General features: G+C 43.2%; 1 protein-coding gene across 1 annotated transcript; it reads left to right on the top strand.

The window, feature by feature from the left end:
* Positions 1 to 4,790: 4,790 nt before the first annotated feature.
* Positions 4,791 to 23,213, top strand: LOC138583794 (aldehyde dehydrogenase, mitochondrial-like). Its single transcript, XM_069655789.1, has 13 exons — positions 4,791 to 4,966; positions 7,807 to 7,911; positions 10,454 to 10,594; positions 14,964 to 15,043; positions 15,308 to 15,419; positions 16,936 to 17,064; positions 17,658 to 17,771; positions 18,207 to 18,309; positions 20,674 to 20,858; positions 20,960 to 21,124; positions 21,706 to 21,863; positions 22,257 to 22,371; positions 23,065 to 23,213. The coding sequence occupies exons 1-13, from the start codon at positions 4,847 to 4,849 to the stop codon at positions 23,095 to 23,097; spliced, it is 1,560 nt and encodes a 519-aa protein (XP_069511890.1). The 5' UTR covers positions 4,791 to 4,846; the 3' UTR covers positions 23,098 to 23,213.
* Positions 23,214 to 23,237: the final 24 nt, after the last annotated feature.

The following is a 23,237-nucleotide window of genomic DNA, read 5'->3' as shown; positions in this document are numbered from 1 at the left end:
TTTGTTGATATTGGATTTATTGGAATTTTGAATTAAAACCTCCGTTGTTTGGATTGTGTGCACTTCAGTGTGTGACGCGCACACACGCGCGGATGAACTCCGCTCATATGAACATTGAAACACTGAAAATGGATAATGCTGATGCTTTTGAAAATGTTGCTGATGCTGATATTAATGTTGTTAATGTTGTTGATGCTGGGAATGTTTTTGCTGCTGATGCTGGAAAAAATTACACTGATGAAAATGAAGGTAACACTGCAAAAAGTGAAACGGTAAAAAGGGAAAGGAAAACTGTGTCTGAGGTTGAAAATGCTTTAAAGGACTTCACTGAACTGTGCACCAAGGCTTCTGAGGCCCATTCTACATTCATGGAAATGTCTATGCCTCAGGATGAAATAAAAAAGCAACAAAACTGATTTGAACAACACTGTAAAAATAATGAAACATTCATATGTAAAACAAGGAAATGGCAATTGGATGCTGAAAAATCACATCATATGGATGATAAAGACAATCTAAAGATAAAGACCTGATGACAGTGTTTCAAATATCTCCACAAATCACAAAACTCGCTCATCTGCCATATCTAAAACATCAAGTACCACTTCCTCAGCACGCATAAGAGCTAAAGCAGAAAAGGCAGCACTTCATCAGCGCATGGCTGCTCTGGAGAGGAAGCACGCTTTGGAAACAGAAGAGGAAAATCTACGCCTGGAACAGGTCCGATTAAGAAGAAAAAGGAACAACTTGCAATAGAAACTGAGCCAGCAGCTACCAGCGCTAAGCTATTCGTATTGGAAATTAGCCAAGTGGGAAGTGCCAGTGGGGCACCATCTGATGGCATGAATTCATACTGCAGCAAAGAAATGAGACCCAAGACGCATCATACCAACTTACCCCAGCCTCGTCCACTATCACCACAGTCTCATTTAACATCCCTTGGTGCACGACCCAAACAAAGTACACATGCACAAACTGGAGCACAACAACCACTCCACCAGAACTCTCAACCTGAAACCTCAAGACAACAACCTCAAGCAAAATGTGGAAACAAAATCTTGGAAATGTATGCGTTCTTGGACCCAGGAAGTTTAGCCACCTTCTGTACGGAAAATCTAAGAAGGAAACTGAATTAAAAAGGCACCATAACAAGCATTTTTTTAGTCTGACTGCAGATGCAGGGCGTCTCAGCCTGCTGCTGACGGAGCTGCTTAAGGCCCCCATAGTCTCATGCAGGGGGTGAGAGGGGGTGTCCATGAGAGACGTCAGCTAACATCCTCCTCTCACCCACCACCTCTGAGGAGTCCAGAGGACAGTCCAGGACAGACCCGGCCCTCATTACAGTCTGCTCAGTCTCTTCTGCTGCATAGAAGACTGCAGACGTCCTTTACAGAGTCCTGCACACCCCGAAGGACCTCCGTCTCCTCAGCAGGTGCAGAAAGTGGTCACTATGTTATTGTCATTCTTTATATTCCATTCACATGAGTTGCTTATTTCCAGATTCTAAGGTAAGATCAAAGCATGAGACTGTGTTTCTTGTAACATCCACCCTGGTAGCTCCATCATCAAGACAAGTAAATGTCCCCTCCTCCATTAATTCATCTACCACTTCCTCATTGGGTTCTTCTTCCTCTCGGACGACACATTTCTATCACTACACATTCATATTCTTGTGGGACATGTAATCTTCTGTACGCTATAATGAATGTTACACATCCTCCGGATCTGTCACATCTGACAGAGGAGTATCCTGACAGGACAAAGTCCAAGTGAGGTTCAATTTCCATATCAGCCACACATTTCTTGAATTCTTGTCCATTAGCTATTAAACTTCTGGCATTCCACTGATGGATAATACACACCGTGAGACAGTCCATCATTAACAGTAGGGTTCAACATTCCATTAAATCAGCCATCACTTCTTCACTCCCCAGTGTCTGTGTCGCTGCCTCTACACATGTCTTGGTTCTGTCACTTGTTGCAGCGCCACATTCACAATCTCACAGATGAAAGCAACAAAGCTGATTTGATCCATAATCAGTGTATCTTCATTGATCTTGTCGATGCATTTCGTTATTTCATTTTGTCTCAGACTTGAGGTTGGAGACTTACGCTGCTTACCACATGTGTTACACTGGACCTGGTGAGCTCACTTTCCTTAACTTTGTTAGCTGCATCAGCAGACCATACCTGGTTGTTACTTTATATTTCTGCACCTCTCTAGCTCGTCTGTGAACAGGACATCCTCCATAAGCAGCTCTATGTGCACCACCACAGTTGCAACATCGGATTTTTGCGTCTTGTCCACTAGTGTTGGGAGTTACGGCTCTTTGAAGTGAGTCGGATCTGAGGTGTCCAACTATTCTCCTGTGTCAACACACACACATATTTAAAATTCATAAAGGAAACAGCAGAATAATGTAGGAATGGCTCTCACCTACGACTCTGTTCCCGTCGTTCGCACCAAAGAGCTGCTCAAAAGAATCGGATTGTTTGCGAACGTCACGTTCTCCCCCACACCTTGCCCATCTTTGCGGTCCTTTACGTTGACCTGCTGTATGTCTCATTCTTTGACACCTGAAGCATCGCAGTGGTGCTGGGATAAACTCTCTCCCACCATAACTCACATGACCCAGTCTAACTCTCTTGGGCATAACATTTTCAAACTCAAGCACTGCTGACAGGCTGTCAGTTTTCACCGTCCATATCACCCATGACAGATACAGTCAGGGTTCAGGTGTTGCTAAATCCAGCTGAGTTTTCTTTCAGTTCGATTTCACCAACACGTGTGTCCAGCTGGTTCCACCCGGAGGACTCAACTTCGCCTTGATCCACTGCGTCCTCGGGTCCATCGTGATTACATCCTCTGATAAAACTGTGTATTTAAAGTTATTAACACATATATTTTCTCAGCATTGTTAATTGGATGTGATGTGGCTCATTACATTACATTCAGAATAATATGAATAACACTTTCACACAATATAGTTCAATTGAACCACCCCGTGGTTTGATTCACACATCTCCAGGAAAAGAGGAGGTGACTTCTCCAAACAGAGTTTTATATATTCATCCTCCAGACTTCGGAGGCCTCTAAAGGCCTAAATCAAGAGTATGAGATTGAGATGAACGCTTCCTCTTAATTTAAAGTTTTTAAATAATTACCAACACTGGAGTTTTTCTAACTCAGATGTTGGTTAAACTGTTTCAGGACACTCATCTGTACAGAAATAAGAATATATGAAACATAGAAAGTCTCTGCATTTAAAATCAGATGTGCTTCCTTCATACTGTTTCATCTTTTCATCATATATTTCATCACAAGTCACGTAGAAGCCAAAATGTTTTAGTTTGAACATAGTCGCTGTGATTGGCTAGTTACATGGAAAGCTATCCCTGATTGGTTGTTTGATTCAGACCGGATGAATTTTTTAACAAACTAAATACAAAGGGGCGGGCGCTCACAGTCACGGATCAGCATTTACATTTCATTTACATTTCATGTTGTTAGGGAAATGCAACGATCAAAAGTAGCTATCTAACCTCATGATCACCCAACAGCATAAAACACACATGAAGGACACAATGTCCTCTGGTCCCACAGTGAGCGGCTCTGTGTCGTTTCCATAATATCGTGTTTTCTTTAGTTTGTTGTGTCTGCTACAAACCGCTGACACAAACAGCTAATCCGACACCGTACACTGCAGGCGTAGTAACACATATGTGTTGCGGTCCACACAAAGTAGTGCCAAATAAAGAGGCGTACTTACTGAAGAGTGAAATGCCGTGAATTTGGCGTATAATCAATACCACTATTGATTTTTAGGTGAGACGTCCTTATAAGTGGATAAATTACGTGTGAAAGTGACCCTATCTGCAGCGGCATGTAGCCTAGCATCTGTGCTGTGCTGACCGGCATCCACTGTCTGTAGTACACTAACTATTGATAAGTATCTCATACAACCCCACTTCAAACAAACTCAACTATCCCTTTAACTGAATTCTTACTAAATAATGTTTCCTACTGTCGCTTTAAATCATTGTAATGTTGTTTCCCCTCAGAGACATAATGCTGCACTTCCAGGTGCAACTCCAGGTAGTGGTTTCTGACAAATCATTACAGTTTTACCTCTTCTCTATTGATCAACAACTGAAAAGACGTCAGATAAAGAAACTCTGGAGGGACTTGAGGCCATATTTCAAGACCAAACTGATAACCCATAAGCTACCATCACTGACTGCCTTACTTTACAGTTCGACCATACGACAGGAAAAGCACATTTCAGCAGTGATTGCTAACGTGAGCTGGGATTGTGTTTAATTTTGAATTATGACCTGATGTCCCTCAAGATCTTAACTCCATTGTCTGATCAGAATCAGGTTTATTGTCAGGTAGGTTTACACATAAAGGGATGTGTTCTGGTGTTTGGTGCAAAACAATTAACACATAACTACAATAAAAATAAGTAAAAGACTAACATAGAGGCAGTCTGCCTGAAATTAAAGTTGTTAAAATCTTAAACTTTATTGAACAATAAGTCAACATACAGACATTGCACACACGTCAACATTAATGTAAGACATAAATGATTTGGCCTTCATCGATATAAAAGTAAATACATACAAATAAAACACAGTGTTAAGACAAACAGACCACATCGATGAGTAGTGAGGCGGACCCTCGTTTCAGTTTCAGGCTGCGTCACGTGACGTCGAAGCTTCGACGTAAACGTCGACGTAAATCACGTGTGGGTTGGAGCTCGCCCCTCCCCGGCTGCCAGTTTAGACTCTGCCTAGACCTCACTCGCACTGTTTGTGTGACGTTTGGTGTCCACGAAGAAGCACCATGCTCCGCGCCGTGATCTCTCGGACTCTCCCCGGGTTGAGCCACCGACTGTCGGCTTGTCACTTCTCTGCGGCCGCTATCCCGGCCCCCAGCACCCAGCCCGAGGTCCACTACAACAAGGTAGAGTCCGCACGGTAGCCACACAATCACAGGAGTCCACACAGTGGATGTCGGCCAACTGCGCAATCAACAAGTGTGTGTCGCTGCGCTGCTCTACATTTACCCGAACGTTAATGTACTGTGAACGCACCGTCAGGAGTTAATTTACCTGCTATTAACGGTTATTTCAGCAAATGACTTTGCAGCGTCTGTTCAGGCGTGAAAAAAAGTGCAGAGACTCTGCAGCCACACATCGTGCAACTTTCTGTTCCTGATAAAGTTAAAGAGCTGCTGTTGTTTTTACAGAGCCATGCACGAGTGATGTTGAGTATAAAGGGGCCCCTTTAAAGTCACACAGACCTGCTGAGTCAGAGAGGAGCTGCACATGCTCAAGTTATATAACGTTAATTATTAACAGGATGTCCTTGTCATTTAAATCTATTTAATGTCATATTTACAGACCACCACGACCCATGCCTGTCAGGTGAAGTAGGAATTAAACAGCGCAGGTGCAGCTTTATTGATAATCTTAATATAACAATAATATGTGCTCGTGCGTTTCATTAGAAGTTTCTCTTCTGGCCTTTCCCCCCAAATTTAGTCATTTATATTTCAATTTATATGAAACACTAAACAGATACAGCAGATATTAGAGTCTGACCGATGCACATTTTGAGGCGATACAGATGAAAACTTCAGTTTGGCAGAAATTTCACGACGATAACGTCGAGAAGACTTTTGTTAGCCGAATGAGAGAGCACCTTCACATCAGAAAAAACAACCAAATCTGTTTTTTGATGCTAAACTTTCATTTTAAATTTACAGTTTTTAAGATAGCATTAATGGGAATAAAGTAAAAGCTGTCCTCTTTTCATGGTTATTTTATTAAATGAAACGCCACATTCTCTAATAGAAATCTTTAAAAACAGGTGTGTGTGGTCATTTATCACAGAAAGAGAAGTTCAAGTTTTTATATTTAAAATTCTTCACGTGATCATTGAGGTTATATTTATGATGTTTTTAAAGGAGCTTATTCTCTATCATGTGTTCATGAAGAACAAATCAGACCTTCTACAATTAAACATCATTAACAAACAGGTTCTAACCTGCTGTGACATATAGAATAGAGACATGTCTTCAAGATGGGGCACGTATAGGTCTGTTTTTATTACAGGTGTGGTCGTATGTGAGCTACATTGCTAAAAAGGATTAAAGTGTCTGAACAGCATCAAACACGACAGAGAATTCCTCTAAGGTTGATCGATAAAAACCTGTGGAGGTGAATAACAGCCTGCTCTTAAACACAGAGTCTGTATTATTTCGAATGACTTCCTCTTTCCTCGTGCGCTCACACTCTGCCCTCGTTGTGATGTAACAGCACAGATCACACAGAGGGCGGGCAGGGGGAGGATTTACCTGGAAAACTCCTGTTCTTTGACACTTTAAGCCCAAGTTATTACACGTGCACCCCCGGGCTCAGCTCTGCTCTTTACACAAGGACAGTAACATTTATTTATGGAGCACTTTTTAATATCCAAGTTACAAAGAGCTCATGTCATCAAACACTGCAGACTCATTTTTTATATCATCATTATCAAAACTATCAGTACTATAACCAGTGTAGGGATTCAACAGGTCACTGATTCTGGATTTATGACACTTTTCAATAAACAATAAGATTTTCATTCTAATAACAATAAACTTTTTTTGTATAGCAGCTTTCACACATGCTGGAAAATACACACACTGATTACTCCACATGAAAATACACAGAATGAACTAACAAAGATAGAACTATGATAATATGGAAAGAAATATCCTATTTGATAAGACTGCCGATAAGTTTAAACAGCCCTCAGAATCAGATGCACAACTTGAGATAACAAGCAGAGAACACAGAAAGCCCAACATTTAATACAACATAACAAGCAAGAGCTTAAAAACCCTGCGTCAGTCAAGTCCTAGCTGGCTAAAGGTTAACCTGAAGAGATATGTTTTATCTGACTTTAATTTATTGATCGAGCTTCCTCATATCTCCAGGAAGTTTGTTCAATCAAATATGTGACTTCCATTAAAGCAGCAGATGATGTTAGACTAACAGCTAACCAGGAGTTAGCCATGTAGCTTGGTCCTAGCCAACTTGCTGTATTCATATCAGTGACTGTACATATAGATGGACGACGTGTCTCCATCTGCTCTCATTGTATGAAAGTGATGCCAAAATAGCCCCTGTGATAGGCGCTGCCATCTTGCGATGGTCATTTGGAGCCAGAGTCTGTGCAGTAGAGATCGGTGGGTGGCGCCGCCGTAGCCACTTCCGCTAACACACACTTAACTTACTGAAAAAACAGCAAAGATCGGCTTCTTGTGTCGGTCTGAAGCAGATATTCACGCTTATGGAAAGTTCAATGACATTAACATTAACATAAAATATATTTTATTATGTATTTTTATTAGTAAATGGTTCATCATAGAAAATTACAAGTACAAAGGTTTTGGTATTAGTATGATGAAAACAATTTTCAGTCCACTAGATGCTGAGTCAGCAGAGGTCAGAGGTCAATATCAAAGATGGAGACTTTGTTATTTAATTTATATTTAACAGGAACTTAGTTTTTACCGGTTGCTGGAAAGGTTTCATGACTTTTTTTATGCAAGTTGTTCAAAAAACGTTCTTTCAGTTCAGTCAGACTGAGCTACAAGTTAATTTCGTCAGGTGCAACATTCACGTCAGGTTTGTATGTTTGTAAGTCTGTCTGCTTCATAAAATCCCATTTTAACAGCAGCATGAAACGTTCTTATTAGTTTTGTATTTGAGATTCAAAAGTCTGAAATTAATCTGAAACGTTTGAATGTTTCAGCTTTTCATCAACAACCAGTGGCAGGATGCAGCGAGCGGGAAAACTTTCTACACCATCAACCCAGCGACCGGAGAGGTCATCTGTGAGGTGGCCGAGGCCGACGAGGTAAACACACACACACACACACACACACACACACACACACACACAGACACTGATTTAATTCACTAATACACTAGGCAAAGTGGACAGAGACTACTAGACAGGGAAACTAACATGAAGCTGAGTAGCTCTAACTCTGTAAACATCCTTTAATCTCTGTGTGTGTTATATATCTGTAAAGCTTCTTAAAGTCAGGGTATTTTAAGACGTATCTACAAATATAAAGGTCCTCTGCTCATAAAGCCAAAAATCTAATCGTCTAGTTTTTCTATTTGTTTCTGGTTACTAAACAGAAAGAACATAATGTAAGAGTTTTTCTTGAGTAACAAAAATAAGTTTACATTGTTCTTTAATTGTTCCTGAAAGCAAATATCTGAGGAAGAACATCCGCTGAGAGACGGCCTGGCTCCGACTCGTTCAGACTGACAGCGTTAATCTGCTTCTGGTATCTCCAGAGGTTGTCCACATTGATTCGATGAAGTCCAGATAGAAAAACACCTGAAATCCAAACCTCATATTAAAGTATTTTTACAAAGTGATTAAACTGGACTCAACAAGGACATGAAATCCAGAGTGACAGATCGGATCAGAGCTGCTTCTGCTGCAGAACTGCCCCTTTTTCTGGTGCCACACAGATGTTCTCCACAATTGTTTACAATGTGAGATGTTGGATCTCCATGTTGTTACCACAGCAACCCATGTTGCAAAACCCTGTTTACACAAGTATGATCCCATCAGGTGTTCAGAACAGTGTGGACAGAAACACGTGTGATTTAAGTCAAACTGGTCTTCAGATAAGAAATATATACCACCAGATTGTCGACAGCTGAAATGTTGATCATTATACAACAGCTAGTTTTGACCAAGTAATCTGACTGGACAAGAGGTATTGAGTGATGATATGACAGTAGGTAGGCATGGATAACAGTAGGTAGGCATGGATAACATAGGCATGGATAACAGTAGGTAGACATTGATAGCAGTAGGTAGGCATGGATAACATAGGCATGGATAACAGTAGGTAGACATTGATAGCAGTAGGTAGGCATGGATAACAGTAGGTAGGCATGGATAGCAGTAGGTAGGTATGGATAACAGTAGGTAGGTATTGATAACAGTATGTAGGTATTGATAACACATACTAAGAGAAAAGAAAAAGTAATTTACGGATAGTGAAATAAGGAAACTCAGAGTTTGCATCCCTGCAATAATCAATAACGGATTGCGACATGCCGATGAACATTTATCACGTCTCCCATGGTGCTTTGAAATGCCCCGTTGGCATAAAATCTGAGCCGAACCAGCAGCTGCAGGGCGGAGGCAGTGCCGTGTTTCTGTCTGACACATGACAGAGTTTAATGGAGAGCTTATTGAGGAGTTCAAACAGAGCTTGTCTGTTAAAACGAAACCTTTCTTTCTCTCCCTCTTGTCTTAACGCCCTGTCCTCGTCCTGTAAACCAGACGTGCTGCCATTCTGCTTTTTCTTTCTGAACTTACGCCTGCTCCATCCTAGGCCTAAAGATAGACCCGGGTGCAACACAAACAGGGCCTCAGTCTAACTGGTGCACAGAGTGTAACTTAAAGTCTGTCGTAACCTTCAGCTCTAGGCTGGATGTAACGTTACACCCAGGGGTGTGCCCAGCTGGTGCACTATTTGCTGCTTGTTGTATAGAAGCAATATCACAGGACAGGGAGTGATGTCTCTCCCTCTCATATGATTCTGTTTAATCATCACTGGTTTATGGTGAAACACTCTCACAGTTCTCTTCCCTCTGAGGCAGCTCTTGGCTCACAGCTTATCTCACTAGTTCCTCCCAGCAAACATCCTGTGCGAAAAGTTGACCTGCCAAGTCATGGCAAGAAAAACATTGCATCATTCATTCTCTCCGTTGCTCCTCTGTGTTCCAAACTGATACGGTTTCTGCAGGAATGTACAGATTTCCATCCGAGCTGAGAGCGACGCTGCATTGAAGCACAACAGAGCTGTTGTTTTGTTGTGTTTTCAGCTGTGTGCTTTATATGCACCAACCTTTGGAATCAGTCTGTTATTATCCCACAGTGTTTCCAGAGGCCTGTGCTCCCGAGCAGGATTTGTGGTTATCAGGGTAACTTAAGGGTTAACTCCGGTTTTCAGTACTATGAACATGGTTCACTTTTTGCCAGGGCAGATCGCCATGGTAACGTCTTATGCTGACCACCTGACCTGCTCTGGAGCAGGTTATGTTCGAGAGACAAGATCAACTGTGTTAAACACCACCTACTGATCCTACCATACCATAAGTGCGTTTGATACGGCTGAGAGTCTAAATCTGTTATTATAGACTATATTTCCACTTTCACACAGTCTGTGTCCGTCCTGCAGCTGCAGCTGAGCGGACTTCACTCTGGATTCACTTCTTCATATCGTTCCAAAATCCTAGTTTGCTCTGAGTTTGTAAAATACGCCGATCAGCTGACGGCAGACTTGTCCCAGTGTGTGATGGATCTGTTGTCGTCATTGTACAGGACATCTGATGCTCATCATTTTGTGTTGTTGTATTTCCAGGCAGATGTGAACAAGGCAGTGAAGGCAGCACGTGATGCCTTCAGGTTGGGCTCGCCGTGGAGAAGGATGGACGCCTCACATCGCGGCCTGCTGCTCAGCCGACTCGCTGACGCCATCGAGAGGGACTCTGCCTACCTCGCTGTGAGTCGTCGTCACTTATCAAACACTGAAGCTGCTTTTATTCTCTCCACCAGCTGTTGTCACATATTTTACTGGCTACAGTAATGTTCAGATAAAACTCATCATGCAAAATGAAATGTGTCTATTCCCTCATAAATCTCAGTGTCCTCTGCTGGCAATACAATATTTGTTTCTCTCTCTCTTTTAAAATGTTCCTTATTTTCCTGCATCGTTTACAGCAAAGGTCAAAGACGTGGATATATCAATGTCTAACTATTGTGCTGTTATTGAATGACAACAGAAGTAGAAATGAATTGACTCGTTCTGAACGACCTGAAGCGGAAACAGGTCGGACTTCAGCACGTGCCGTAGTTTTGTGTTGTGTATCTCTCTTGTGTGCTGCTCTCCCTTCACTGCAGGTGAGTAAGCTCACCTGTGTCTCATTCACCAATCAGGAGAGAGTATAAAGGGCAGGAGAAAGGAGGCAGTCGGTGCCAGTGGGCCATCCGGCTGTGTGTGTGTGTGACGTCTTCGTGCTCGTGTGTACTCCTTCAGTGGGAGGTGTTTCCTCAGGGCCTTCGTGTTTGTTTGTTGGTATTTGCAGGTTTTGGTTTGTAGTGTTTTGTCTGAGAGAACAGCTTCTCACTTCGTGAGTCATGTTTGGTCTTGTACCTGTTATACCTGTGTTCCAACAGTCTCAGGTGAGTCTTTGTGATATTTGAGCGCATTGCAACTGCTCTCCATTGGCCTGTAGACGTGTGGTCCGTAATGTGGTAAGGCTCAGGAGGTGTACTCCTCTCTAACTTTGAAAAGGTTAAAGATATTATTTTGCAGGCTTAGTGCCTGAAGCCTATAGGCAGAGGTTCAGGGGCCTTACAAAAACATCTGTCCGGTCTTTCAGTGATTTTGCCTGGAAGAAAGGGATCCTGTTTGACCGGTGGTGTTCCTCCCTGAATGCTAAGGACCTAGCCTCAGTGTGTGAGCTCATTCTGCTGGGGGATTTTGTATGCATGCATATGGGCATGTGCGGGTCAAATCAAGCGACTTTAGAGACAAAATTATGTTCTCCTCTTTTGTGTTTGATCTTTTTCTCTTTCTGACTCCACACATTCTGTGATGATGTAAAGTCAGCTAGAGGAAAACACAGGTGAGAGTGCTAGATCTAAAATATTTGACAAAGTAGAAAGATGGAACATTTACATTTATCTGTTGTTTCCTCCGTTCTCCTCTTGCACACGTACGTCCTGCTAGGGCGAGGGGATAGGGGCTGATTTGGGATCGGGCCTGTGTCTCCTGGTGGAACTATAGTGGAAAGGTCATCCTCTGCAGGTGACCTCGTGAGCTGCGCTTCAGGTGAGCCTGAAGGTGTGATGGAGCTGCAAGTGGCTGCTCCTACACTGTCGCTTCCACTGACCCAAGGGGAGGTCCGTGGCCTGAAACGTGTTTCATCCCCGACCACGTGTTCAATCACAGACATCCAGAACCATAGGGAGAGGCCCAGGGGAGCAGAAGGAAACGGAGGCTGCCCCCCGTGAGCTGTCGCCCGCCTTAGTATGTGCGGGGGCCATGTTTGATGCTTTGGCAGCGCCTTCTGTCGGGCAACTGGGTGGTAAGTTGTTCAGCTCTTGGTGTGGCATCATATCTGCTCAACCTTTACAGTCAGTCAGCTTATGCACGTGATGAGTTTCATTGTTGCTCCACTCGGTGTGATGCTGTCCTGTGACAGAACGGTGCGTTCCAGGTTAGTAATGGGATTGGTCTTCCACTATGTGGTGCGGTGGTGGGTGAACTGGTGTTCACTGAATCACACTTCTCTGGAGTTTGTTGTTATGGGGGGAGGCATTTCGTGCCGTAGTTTGTGTTGTGTTTTCTGTGTCTCTCCTGTGTGCTCCTCAGGTGCTGCTCTCTCTTCACTGCAGGTGAGTAAGCTCACCTGTGTCTCATTCAGCAATCAGGAGAGAGTATAAAGGGCAGGAGAGACGCGGCAGCTGGTGCCAGTGGGCCATCTGGCTGTGTGTGACGTCTTCGTGCTCGTGTGAACTCCTTCAGTGGGAGGTGTTTGTTTGTTGGTATTTGCAGGTTTTGGTTTACAGTGTTTTGTCTGAGAGAACAGCTTCTCTTGTGATTGGACAGAAGCTCACTTTGTGTTCCATGTTTTGCTTAGTTTGTAAATAAATTCCTTTAACTTTGTTCATCCCTTCTTTTTCCTGGGTTTTAATTTGTTACTCCGCTCATCCTTTGACATGACTGTTTTATTTTTTTAATCAAAAACTTTACGGCCCTCTTTTTTATATAATTATCTTAATGTTAGCGAGTACACACCTGTAAGTGAGCAGGTAATAGAACAATACTCAGTGTGTGAAAAAAGGAGTGACTTCATTAAGAGTGAACAATTATTTATTTACAAGTTTGGAAAGAATGAAATGAAACGTGCGAGTCTTTGGCGATTAGACTCCATCGTGATGTCTTCATGTACTTGAAGATGTCGAGAGGCCGAGAGCGGGACAGGATACCCCCCCCGATGGAGTCTAGACACTGGTGATGATGATGGTGAAGAAAGGATGAGCTGAGGAGCTGGACTCGGACACTGATGAGGTGGTTTGGAGGTGAACGGGGTGGAGGAGGGTCGCGGTGATCGAGCTGAAACGACAAACTGTCTGTGGAAGAGACAGATTTAAACTTTGACAGCAGCGTGATGATTGGTCGATGAGGCTGTAAGTGAAAAGTGATAGACAGACGATGAGGCTGAATCTGGTTGGTTTAGTAAACGGCCATAATCAGCTGATCACCAGACAGGAAGGTCAGAGAGAACGAGACACGATGAATGATGGCCAATGGATGAATGTATATGAACAGTCGACAGGCGATATTGAATGTACAAACATTCTGACTGCATTAACAGATAAAAATGACCTGATTTGCTTTTTTATAAATAAAGTTTGAAGCTGTTGGACAGTTTTTTTGTTTTCACTTACTGGACTCTCACCCCTTGTGATCGGTCTCTCACGTACCTGCAACAGCGTCTCCCAAATGCTCATCAGAAAAACACACACGCACACACACACACAGACGTTTGCGGGTCCCTCCTGTAAATGATTGAGGTGCAATGTTTTTTGTTAAAAATCTCCCGACATGTTTCTATGTCGCCGGCAGGAGAAAGTCGGGGTAAAAAATTTGATGGTTTGCGTTGACACATGCAGCCCACCCAGGTAATGTCAGGTAATGTTCAGGAGTGCAGTGCAGGTGTGAAAGGGGCTTAAGTTGTAGATAAACCTGTCTGAACCTTAATGACCTCCCTGCCAATCACTCTTTCACCTCTAGTAAACAAACCCCACACTGACCAATACATAAAGAGTGAAAGTCATTGTCTCCTCAGTAACATCTCTTCCACTGCTCCCATGAACAGTTACAGCTTTATATATTTTTAATGTCGATTGTAAATGCGTTGTTTCGCTTGGTATCATTATGCAGGCTGATGGGAAAGAACACATGACACTCGTCAATATCAGCACTTCTGTTTCATACTGGTGATCGCTCCATCCTCGTTAATGGATGAATAGATGTGTTGGTATCTATAGATAAGGTAATCCTTTATTCGTCCCACAAAGGAGGCATTTACAGTGTTACAGCAGCAAAGTGGACGGTGCAACCTTACAAAAAAGTGAATATAAAAAGAAGTAAACAAGTATATCCTAAAAAATATGTACAGAGCTAAGAGTTGCAGCACTCTTAACGGGAGTGTTATTGCACATTGTGTATGTTATGGTGTGAGTGTTGATTATAGACTTTACCCTAGGCAGGAAGTAAAGACCCGCGGTATCTCTGCAGGTGAAGGAGCCTATCACTGAACGAGCTCCCCAGGGCTGTTGTTGGTGTCTCCTGCAAGGAGTGGGACGTGTTGTCCATCAGAGACAACAGCTTGGCCATCGTTCTCCTGTCTTAGGGAATGCCCTTGCTGGGCTGCCCTAGACTGGTTTGAAGGAGATTAAACAGATTCTGGTTTGTGTGGGTATCTGTTCATCATCCGCCTTTGTGTTTTATGGGGTACCTCAGGGATCAATCCTCGGTCCTTTTCTTTTCTCTTTGTAAATGCTCCCTTGGGCTAGATAAAAGTCTCTTTGGTCGTTGTATTGTTTCGTTGTTTAGCGGATGACACCCAGCATTACGTTTCATCAAAATCAGATGACTAGCGCGACCCAGACTCTGCTACAGTCAAAGTGAATGTTTCCTCTTGTGCGTGTTTTGCTGTTGATATTAGCGTTAGTGTTGTTTGATGTGAACTACTTTGTAACCTGTGTCCAAAAAGGTGTTACAAAAGTACAGTTTCTTTTTAACATAATTAACATTGCAGTGTCACACAAGTAACATTTCTTTCATTGTGTTTCCACAGGAACTGGAGACCCTCGACAACGGGAAGCCGTACGCCATTTCCTACAGCGTGGATCTGCCCAACGTGGTGAAATGTCTCAGGTAACAACCACACAGTACAGCAGGTGTTCTGCTCTTTATGCTTCAGTGTGACTTTGTTTCTTCTTTCGTGTCCATGAGGCCAACGAAGTATAACTCTGATCAAACCTTGTCGCTTCTTACTGCTGCCGTCAGCTGCCTCGGGCCAGAAGGATGACGATGCTGTTCTCGCTCTTTAGTGTAATCTCATTAATACCACATCAGTAAAGCAGATCTGCTTTGTTGTGAGGACAGATTTCACCCCCGCACATGTTTTGTTGTGTTCAGGTACTACGCAGGCTGGGCTGATAAATGGGAGGGAAAGACCATCCCCATCGACGGAGATTTTTTCTGCTACACCAGACATGAACCCGTCGGAGTCTGTGGACAGATTATACCGGTGAGGAGGGGGTGGAGGCAGGCTGAGATACAAGACTTTACACACCATAAACAACACAGACCAGCAGACTCATGTTAAAGTGTGTGAAACATTCTGTGTGCAGAAGAGTGCACACTGACTGTCAAAGGACAGACAGGAGGAGTGGGTCATGTCAGGACATGGAGCTGTAAACCAGAGCGTGTGGGAAACCAGCCAGCTCACACACAGGGGTGTGTGTGTGTGTGTGTGTGTGTGTGTGTGTGTGTGTGTGTGTGTGTGTGTGTGTGTGTGTGTGTGTGTGTGTGTGTGTGTGTGTGTGTGTGTGTGTGTGTGTGTGTGTGTAATGAGCCTCAAGCATGAATTGTGCATGAAGTCATGCGGGCAACATTCTGCAAACCGTTGTGGCATTCAGTGATACTTCTGCACGTCCTGCATGATCTAAGGTTAGATCGAAGAATGTGCTGGAACACAAATAGTCCAACTTGCAGACAAATAAAAAGAATCATTTTGTATTTCATAATTTTAACTATTATCATTATTATTATTAATAAAGATGATCATGGTTCCTGGCTGTTTGCCCTTCCAGAGAGAGACTGGTGAAGTGTCTGCTGTGTCACTGTTCAGCCTGGTTCATTGTAGCTCAGTAGTGACTGTTGCCTTTATTTATCTCAGCTGTGGAGGGTACCAGGCCTTAATCACAGGAAGGTGTTTATTATTTCCTCTGTATCGTTGATCATATTGTAATACAAAGTCTTTTTATTGGCAAACATTTAGAGAAATATGTTTTGGAAAGCTCAGTGAAGTTACAGTTCCCACGCAGCCTTTTGGAAGACACTGCCATCTTGTGGTGCTTGTACATTACTACAAAATACAGTTTGGCTGAAACATTAAGAGACACCTCCGGGAATGAAAATAGCACTCAAACTGAGTAACCCACGACGACAAGCTGCTGAAAATGTGCTTCTTTATTAGTTTAATTGTTTAATTAAATCGAGCAGCAGAAATTAGCTTCATGCTACGCTGACAGTCTGGAGGTTCTCAGTCATCCAGGTCATGGGGATTCTAGGTTTAATGGCAACTTCAACCAAGTCCAGTTGCCTTTTGTTTTTTTTCCAGACCTTACTTTGTTTTCACTGACGACGCCCCCCCGGCCTTTATTCAAGAACCAGCTTCTATTTGACATTGAGCTGTTAGCAACAGAAATATGGACACTATGTTATAACCTAGCTTTTAGCTAACAATAGCCGCTACAGTCTGATGGTGATTGCCGGTGTTTATTACTCATATTGTGTGTGCACTTTTTCTTTGTTGCAGTCATTTCTAAGGGGTAAGAACAGACTTGGCTTCAGGACATGTCATGTATATCCATTCAGGAGCTGAGTGGCTGGTCTGTTGTCCTCGTGTATGCTGACACCTCTATCTCACTAAAGAGACATCAACAATAGTGATAGTGATTATCTGTCTGAGACGGGCGTCAGCAGAACATAATTCTGGGTAGAGAAACTCCTCACCTCTCTCTCTCCTCCTCTCCCTGCAGTGGAACTTCCCTCTGCTGATGCAGGCGTGGAAACTCGGCCCGGCGCTCGCCACAGGAAACACGGTGGTGATGAAAGTGGCAGAGCAGACGCCGCTCACAGCGCTCTATGTCGCCAACCTCATCAAAGAGGTACTGTTCTTTTAGTCAAGTCCACGTTATTGTCTCGTCCACATGCAAGGTTTACAGCTGAACAAGCTGTTCCTCACAGACCGGTGCACTGTACATAGTGCACATAACAAGACGAACATACTCAAACAGGGCTCTGAGGGCTGGTGTGTTGTATATGACTAAGAATATAAATTATAGCAGGACTGACGAGTATCATTGATGCCGTCGGACCTGTTAGTTCAGTGTTGTTGTTGATCAGCTCCAGATCTTTGGGTTGTTGTGAGTTATTGCAGAGATGTTCATGGTGTCTTTAAATGACCTCTGAACATTATGTTCTCTAGATGGAGGTAGACTGACAGATGCACTTTACTGATCCCACTTTGTGGTGTCACAGCAGCAGGTTATCAGCACAACATATAGCTGAATATATAAATGCACAGTAAATATAAATGCACAGTAAATATACGCTAATTACACACTCTAATGAAAATAATAAAGTGACTAATATTCAAAAAGATGACACAGGACGGAGCTGCTGCTGCAGGCTGTCACCTGACCGTCATACTGAACGCTCCCCTGTACTGACTGTTAATAGCAGTTGTTTGTGTTTGCAGGTGGGTTTCCCTGAAGGTGTGGTGAATATCCTGCCTGGTATGGGACCATCAGCTGGAGCTGCCATCGCTCGGCACATGGACGTCGACAAGGTGGCGTTCACTGGCTCCACAGAGGTAGGTCAATCCAGTGATTTAGTTATTGCTGTATATACAATAAAACAAAAAAACAGATGTATTAATGGACTCATGGAAACAGGACCCAACACGTGGCCCACTGCATCAGAGCATTTAAAAGGAGGTCATATTAAGCACTCTTAAGAACACGACAGACTAACACAAACATGCAGACAGCTGGCAGGCGCAGGAAGTCTTATCTACAGCAAGACACAGTGTACTATGAGTACAATGACTACATGCTGCAGGCTGAAGCACATAAACACATATAATGGTCTTATGGAAAATAAGAGAGGTCAAAGGCAGGGAAACTGTTGCAGTGCCATCTTGAATAAGCAGGTAGAGTTTCTAAAGCACTAACTTCTTTGAAGTATTTAATCTGAAGTGAAGGTGTCGTCATCTCTTTCTGTTTCTGTCTCTATCTGTGTCCGTCAGGTGGGTCACCTGGTCCAGCAGGCCTCAGGCAGCAGCAACCTGAAGAGAGTCACTCTGGAGCTCGGAGGAAAGAGTCCCAACATCATCCTGTCAGACGCCAACAGTATGTCTCTGTCTGCGCTCCCACAGCTGCAGTTTAATAACACTCATTGAATCTTTAAAGATGCAAAAAGTCATCCAAAAAAGGCTTTCAGGACATTTTAAGCCCTATTTTTAACGTATTTGGGATCTAAATGTCCAATAGGTATAAAAGTGTGTGCATGTCTCCAGTAGATGTGTTCATCCTGCAGCAGTGAAACAGGCTGTAATGGCTGCAACATAATCCTTGATGGATCAAAGGTCGTCCACTAAAAGTTCTTGTTGTTTCCACTGACAGGCTCAGATTGTTATTCTAAGTGTGTGACAACATAACAGAAAGGATCCCTACAGAGATAGACCTTTTTGTTACAGAGGAAGATGATTAACCACAAACAGACGTGACATCGCTCTCTGTGAACACACCAGACTCCATTCATAAAAACAATGATTTTACCTCACAGAGCACAGGAGCTGCTGCCTCCATCTGTTAGTTAGCTTATTTTATGGTGTGACTTCCATATGTATTTCAAACCATTACAATATTGTGTTGCACAATGTTTTCCTTATAAGAAGCATTGATGATTGATCATCAGAATACACACAGCCAGACAACATTATGCTTTTTGATTCATGTGAAGGTCATGGCTGTGTGCCACGCTGTGTCTGGGTGTGGTCCAAATGTAACCACATTGTACTGTGACACCCTGAGGACACTATCACTTTAAAAAGGTTTATGAGTTGTCATGATAATTATTGTACAACATGTAAACATGCCAAACTTAGAAAAGCAGTCAAAGCAGATTAAACTTTAGTCGTAGTAAAGGTGAAACATCAAACCACAGAAAGACTCACCTGCTGTAAGCGGCTCTTTAACAAAAGAACAAGTCCTGACAATTCCAAAATAGTTTGGATGTTGTGTAATATGTGAATAAAACCAGAATCCAGTGATTTGCAAATCCTTTTCAACCTCTATTCAGTTAAATTCAGCACAAAGACGAGGTGTTTAATGTTCAAACTGATAAATATACACACAGTCTGAGGTTGATGCCTGCAACACGCTCCAAAGAAGTTGAGAGCATGTTCACCACCGTGTTACATCCCCTTTTCTCCTAACAGCACTCTGTAAGTGTCTGGGGCCTGAACACACTTGAATTTAATTTTGTCCCATACTTGCTTAATGTTCATCTTAAGTTGCTCAACAGTGCGGGGTTTCTGTTGTCGTATTTTGCGCTTCTTAATGCACCATACATTTTCAATGGGAGACAGGTGTGGACTGCATGCAGGCCGGTCTACCTGCACTCTTTCACTGCGAGGCCATGCTGTTGTAACTGTAATGTGGCTCTGCATCGTCTTTCTGAAATAAGCAGGGACGTCCCTGAAAACACGACGTCTGGATGGAAGCATGTCGCTCCAAAACCTGCATGTACAGCTCACTATTAATGGTGCCTTCACAGATGTGCAGGTTAGGCATGCCATGGGCACTAACACACCCCCATACCATCACAGAGGCTGGCTTTGGAACTTTGCGTTGATAACAGTCTGGATGGTCCTTTTCCTCTTCAGCCCGGAGGACTCGTCGGGCACTTTTCACTTTAGGTCAGACCATCTCAGACGAGCTCGGGCTCAGAGGAGAAGTCGGCGGTGCTACTGGGTGTTGTTGATATATTTTGCTTTGCATGGTCGAGTCTTAACTTACGTTTGTCGATGCAACGCCGTGCTGTGTTAACTGACGATGGTTTTCCGAAGTGTTCCTGAGCCAGCGTTGTCATATCCATCACAGAATGATGCTGGTTTTTGGTGCAGTGCTTTCTGAGGGGTCAAAGGTCACGGACATTCAGTGTTGGTTTCCGGCCTTGCCCCTTACGTGCAGAGATTTCTCTGGATCCTCTGAATCTGTCGAGGATATTTTGGACTGTAGACGGTGAAATCTCTAAACTCCTTGTAATTGCACATTGAGAACGTTGTTCATAAACTGTGGGACCACGCAGTCTTTCTCAGAGAACCTCACACCATCAGTGATTGTGAACGACTGAGCCTTTCAGGAGCGCTCCTTTTATACCCAATCATTGGCACTATCACCTGTTACCAATTAACCTACTTACCTGTTCCAGGTGTTTTTTGAGCATTCCTCAACTTTCCCAGTCTTTTCTTCCTCCTGTCTCAACTTCTTTGGAGCGTGTTGCAGGCATGAAATTCAGATTGTGTATATCTTTCCAAATAAACAATAAAGTTTATCATTTTGAACATTACATATCTCATCTTTGTGCTGCATTCAACTGAATATAAGTTGAAAAGGATTTGCAAATCACTGGATTCTGTTTTTATTCACATTTTACACAGCGTCCCATCTTTTGTTAAAGTCCATGTGTGTCTTTGTCTCCTGTCTCAGTGGCCGATGCAGTGGAGCAGTCCCACTTCGCTCTGTTCTTTAACCAGGGTCAGTGCTGCTGCGCCGGCTCTCGAACGTTCGTCCAGGCCGACATTTACGACGAGTTTGTGGAGCGGAGCGTAGAGCGAGCGAAGAATCGAGTGGTGGGAAACCCATTTGACCTAAAGACAGAGCAGGGGCCTCAGGTAACACACACACACACACACACTCACACTCTGGTTGTTCACAGTGTCTCTGTATTCAACATCAGAACACACACCCTCTCTCTGTGTGCTCACCTGTGCAGGTGGACCAGGAGCAGTTCAACAAGATCCTTGGTTACATCAGCAGTGGGAAGAGAGAGGGAGCCAAGCTGATGTGTGGAGGAGGCGTGGCTGCAGACAGAGGGTACTTCATCCAGCCCACCGTGTTCGGAGACGTGCAGGACGACATGATCATCGCCCGGGAGGAGGTAGGACTGTGTGAAGAGGGTCTGGCTGCAGGTGTGAGAGTCTGTGGCTAAATCTGTCCGTGTCTAAACTCTGAAAGGGACGTTGCATCTGTCTTCATAGCCACCAGGCTCCATTGACAAAAACAGTGATTTAACATCACAGAACACAGGAGCTGCTGGTTTACTGCTGCCTCCATCTGTTACTTTATTTGACTCATTATGTGTTACACTTGATTCCAACTCGTCCTTGAAAACAACAAGCCACACAATAACACAAAGTAACTGATAGAAGCATCAGCACATCAGCAACTCTTTGTGAATGGAGCCTGGTGGCTTTGAAGATAATATATTGATTTTAAAATAATGATAGTTATTAGTAATTAGCCTGTGAGATCAGCCCTGTGGGACCTCATACTTTGTTGTAAAGCAGCATCTGGACCATATTGCACAGACACAAACCCTCTGTGCCTGATCACTGTCTCATCTTAGGACATCTGAGGAGCTCTCCTTCATATCAGCGGTTTGCCTCTCTGCCCCTGTTAGCCTGTTTGTTTGAAGTGATTCATCTTATTTGTTTTTGCCCTCGCTGTGTTGTCCTGCAGATCTTTGGTCCGGTGATGCAGATCTTGAAGTTCAACACTCTGGAGGAGGTGGTGACGAGAGCCAACGATACTAAATATGGCCTGGCAGCAGCTGTGTTCACCAAAGACATTGACAAGGCCAACTATGTGTCCAGCGGGCTCCGAGCCGGGACAGTTTGGTACGGCTTTATCTGTATCAGTTACAAAGTGCTTCATGGCTGCAGAGTAAAAACACGATTCAGTAAAGAAGCAACAAGATAAAAAAACATTCTGAATATTAAATCAGACTGAAAAAAGATGAATGAAGTTGGTTTAGTGAAGTTTTAAAATAGTTTAAAGAAAGCTTGTGTAGTCATGTTGATGTTAATTCATAATATGTTATTCTACAGTTACAACCTGTGTGAGGAACTCGGTGTGTGTGTTTGAGTTATAACCTTGTGACCTTGTGTTCAGGTCGTGTTGAGCTCTACAACATGCACATAAATGTTTCATATCATTGTTTATTTATTAATAATTTAATCTTTGTGTGTGTATGTGCGTGTGTGTGTGTGTGTGTGTGTGTGGCTCTGCAGGATTAACTGCTATGATGTGTTCGGGGCTCAGGCTCCGTTTGGAGGCTACAAAGCTTCAGGAAACGGCAGAGAGCTCGGAGAGTACGGCCTGGAAAACTACACAGAAGTCAAAACGGTAAATAACACAGAATACACCTCCTCTAAGTATATGAAATATTAAAAGATACATTAAATATACTTGTGTGAAACTCATCAGATTCATTCATTCATCATCAGGTTTGTATATCATCAGCTATGACCTACCAGGGATGGTAATTCGTCACTAAAATATGTTAACAGTCTGATCTGACGATGTTTTGAAGCTGGGCTGTGTGAGGTCCTTATCTCATCTCAGATGGTGGTCAGAACAGCTCCCTGTTAGGAGCAGAAAGAAAATGTAATTTACACTCAATTTACGCAGGTTCACAGCAGCTCTGTTTAGTCTGATTGAACCGAACCCTGGAGTGTTTGTCCCCCCCGATCTGTGTAACTGATCGATCAGTGCGCTCTCTTGCCTTGTTTACTTCAGGGAGTTTTCCCACATGGAAACGTTTTTAACAATAATACAGTAAAGACTGTACATTATACATTGTACATGTTTTGTCCTTGATTTGTACCATCCTTATTTTTGTATATTCTGTGAGTTTCATTAATTTCAAAGGCTGATCTAACGGGTATTTCTAATACGCTTCGGCTGTAAAAAAATTTTCGTATGATGCATCAGTTTCCCCTGAATGTAAAGATTCTGCAGTCAGTCAGTGTGAATTTAAAGACATTATCATTCATTACACTTTATTTTCATCCTGAATCCTCGCTTTCTTTTTTCCAGGTGACCATGAAGGTACCACAGAAGAACTCCTGAGCGCGTGCAGTGAGCTTCATCAGACTGAACCAATCAGCAAGCAGCTGGCAGGTGTTCCTGCTGCTGCGTTATTAAGCAGCTTACTGAAACAGAGATACATCACATTGATTTGAGCATTAAAGATTTTTTTACAGTGAAAA

This window comes from Semicossyphus pulcher, unplaced genomic scaffold (assembly GCF_022749685.1).
Source record: "Semicossyphus pulcher isolate SPU_LCO1_2020_fin unplaced genomic scaffold, fSemPul1.0.p SCAF_9, whole genome shotgun sequence".
NCBI classification, from domain to species: Eukaryota; Metazoa; Chordata; class Actinopteri; order Labriformes; family Labridae; genus Semicossyphus; species Semicossyphus pulcher.
This window is presented reverse-complemented; position numbering and strand designations above follow the sequence as displayed.

Excerpts from the sequence above, each read along its gene's own strand:
- LOC138583794 (XM_069655789.1), top strand. The coding sequence starts at position 4,847 with ATGCTCCGCGCCGTGATCTCTCGGACTCTCCCCGGGTTGAGCCACCGA. Across the intron at positions 7,912-10,453 it reads AGGTGGCCGAGGCCGACGAG|GCAGATGTGAACAAGGCAGT; the intron begins GTAAACACACAC and ends TTGTATTTCCAG. Across the intron at positions 21,864-22,256 it reads CTCCGAGCCGGGACAGTTTG|GATTAACTGCTATGATGTGT; the intron begins GTACGGCTTTAT and ends GTGGCTCTGCAG.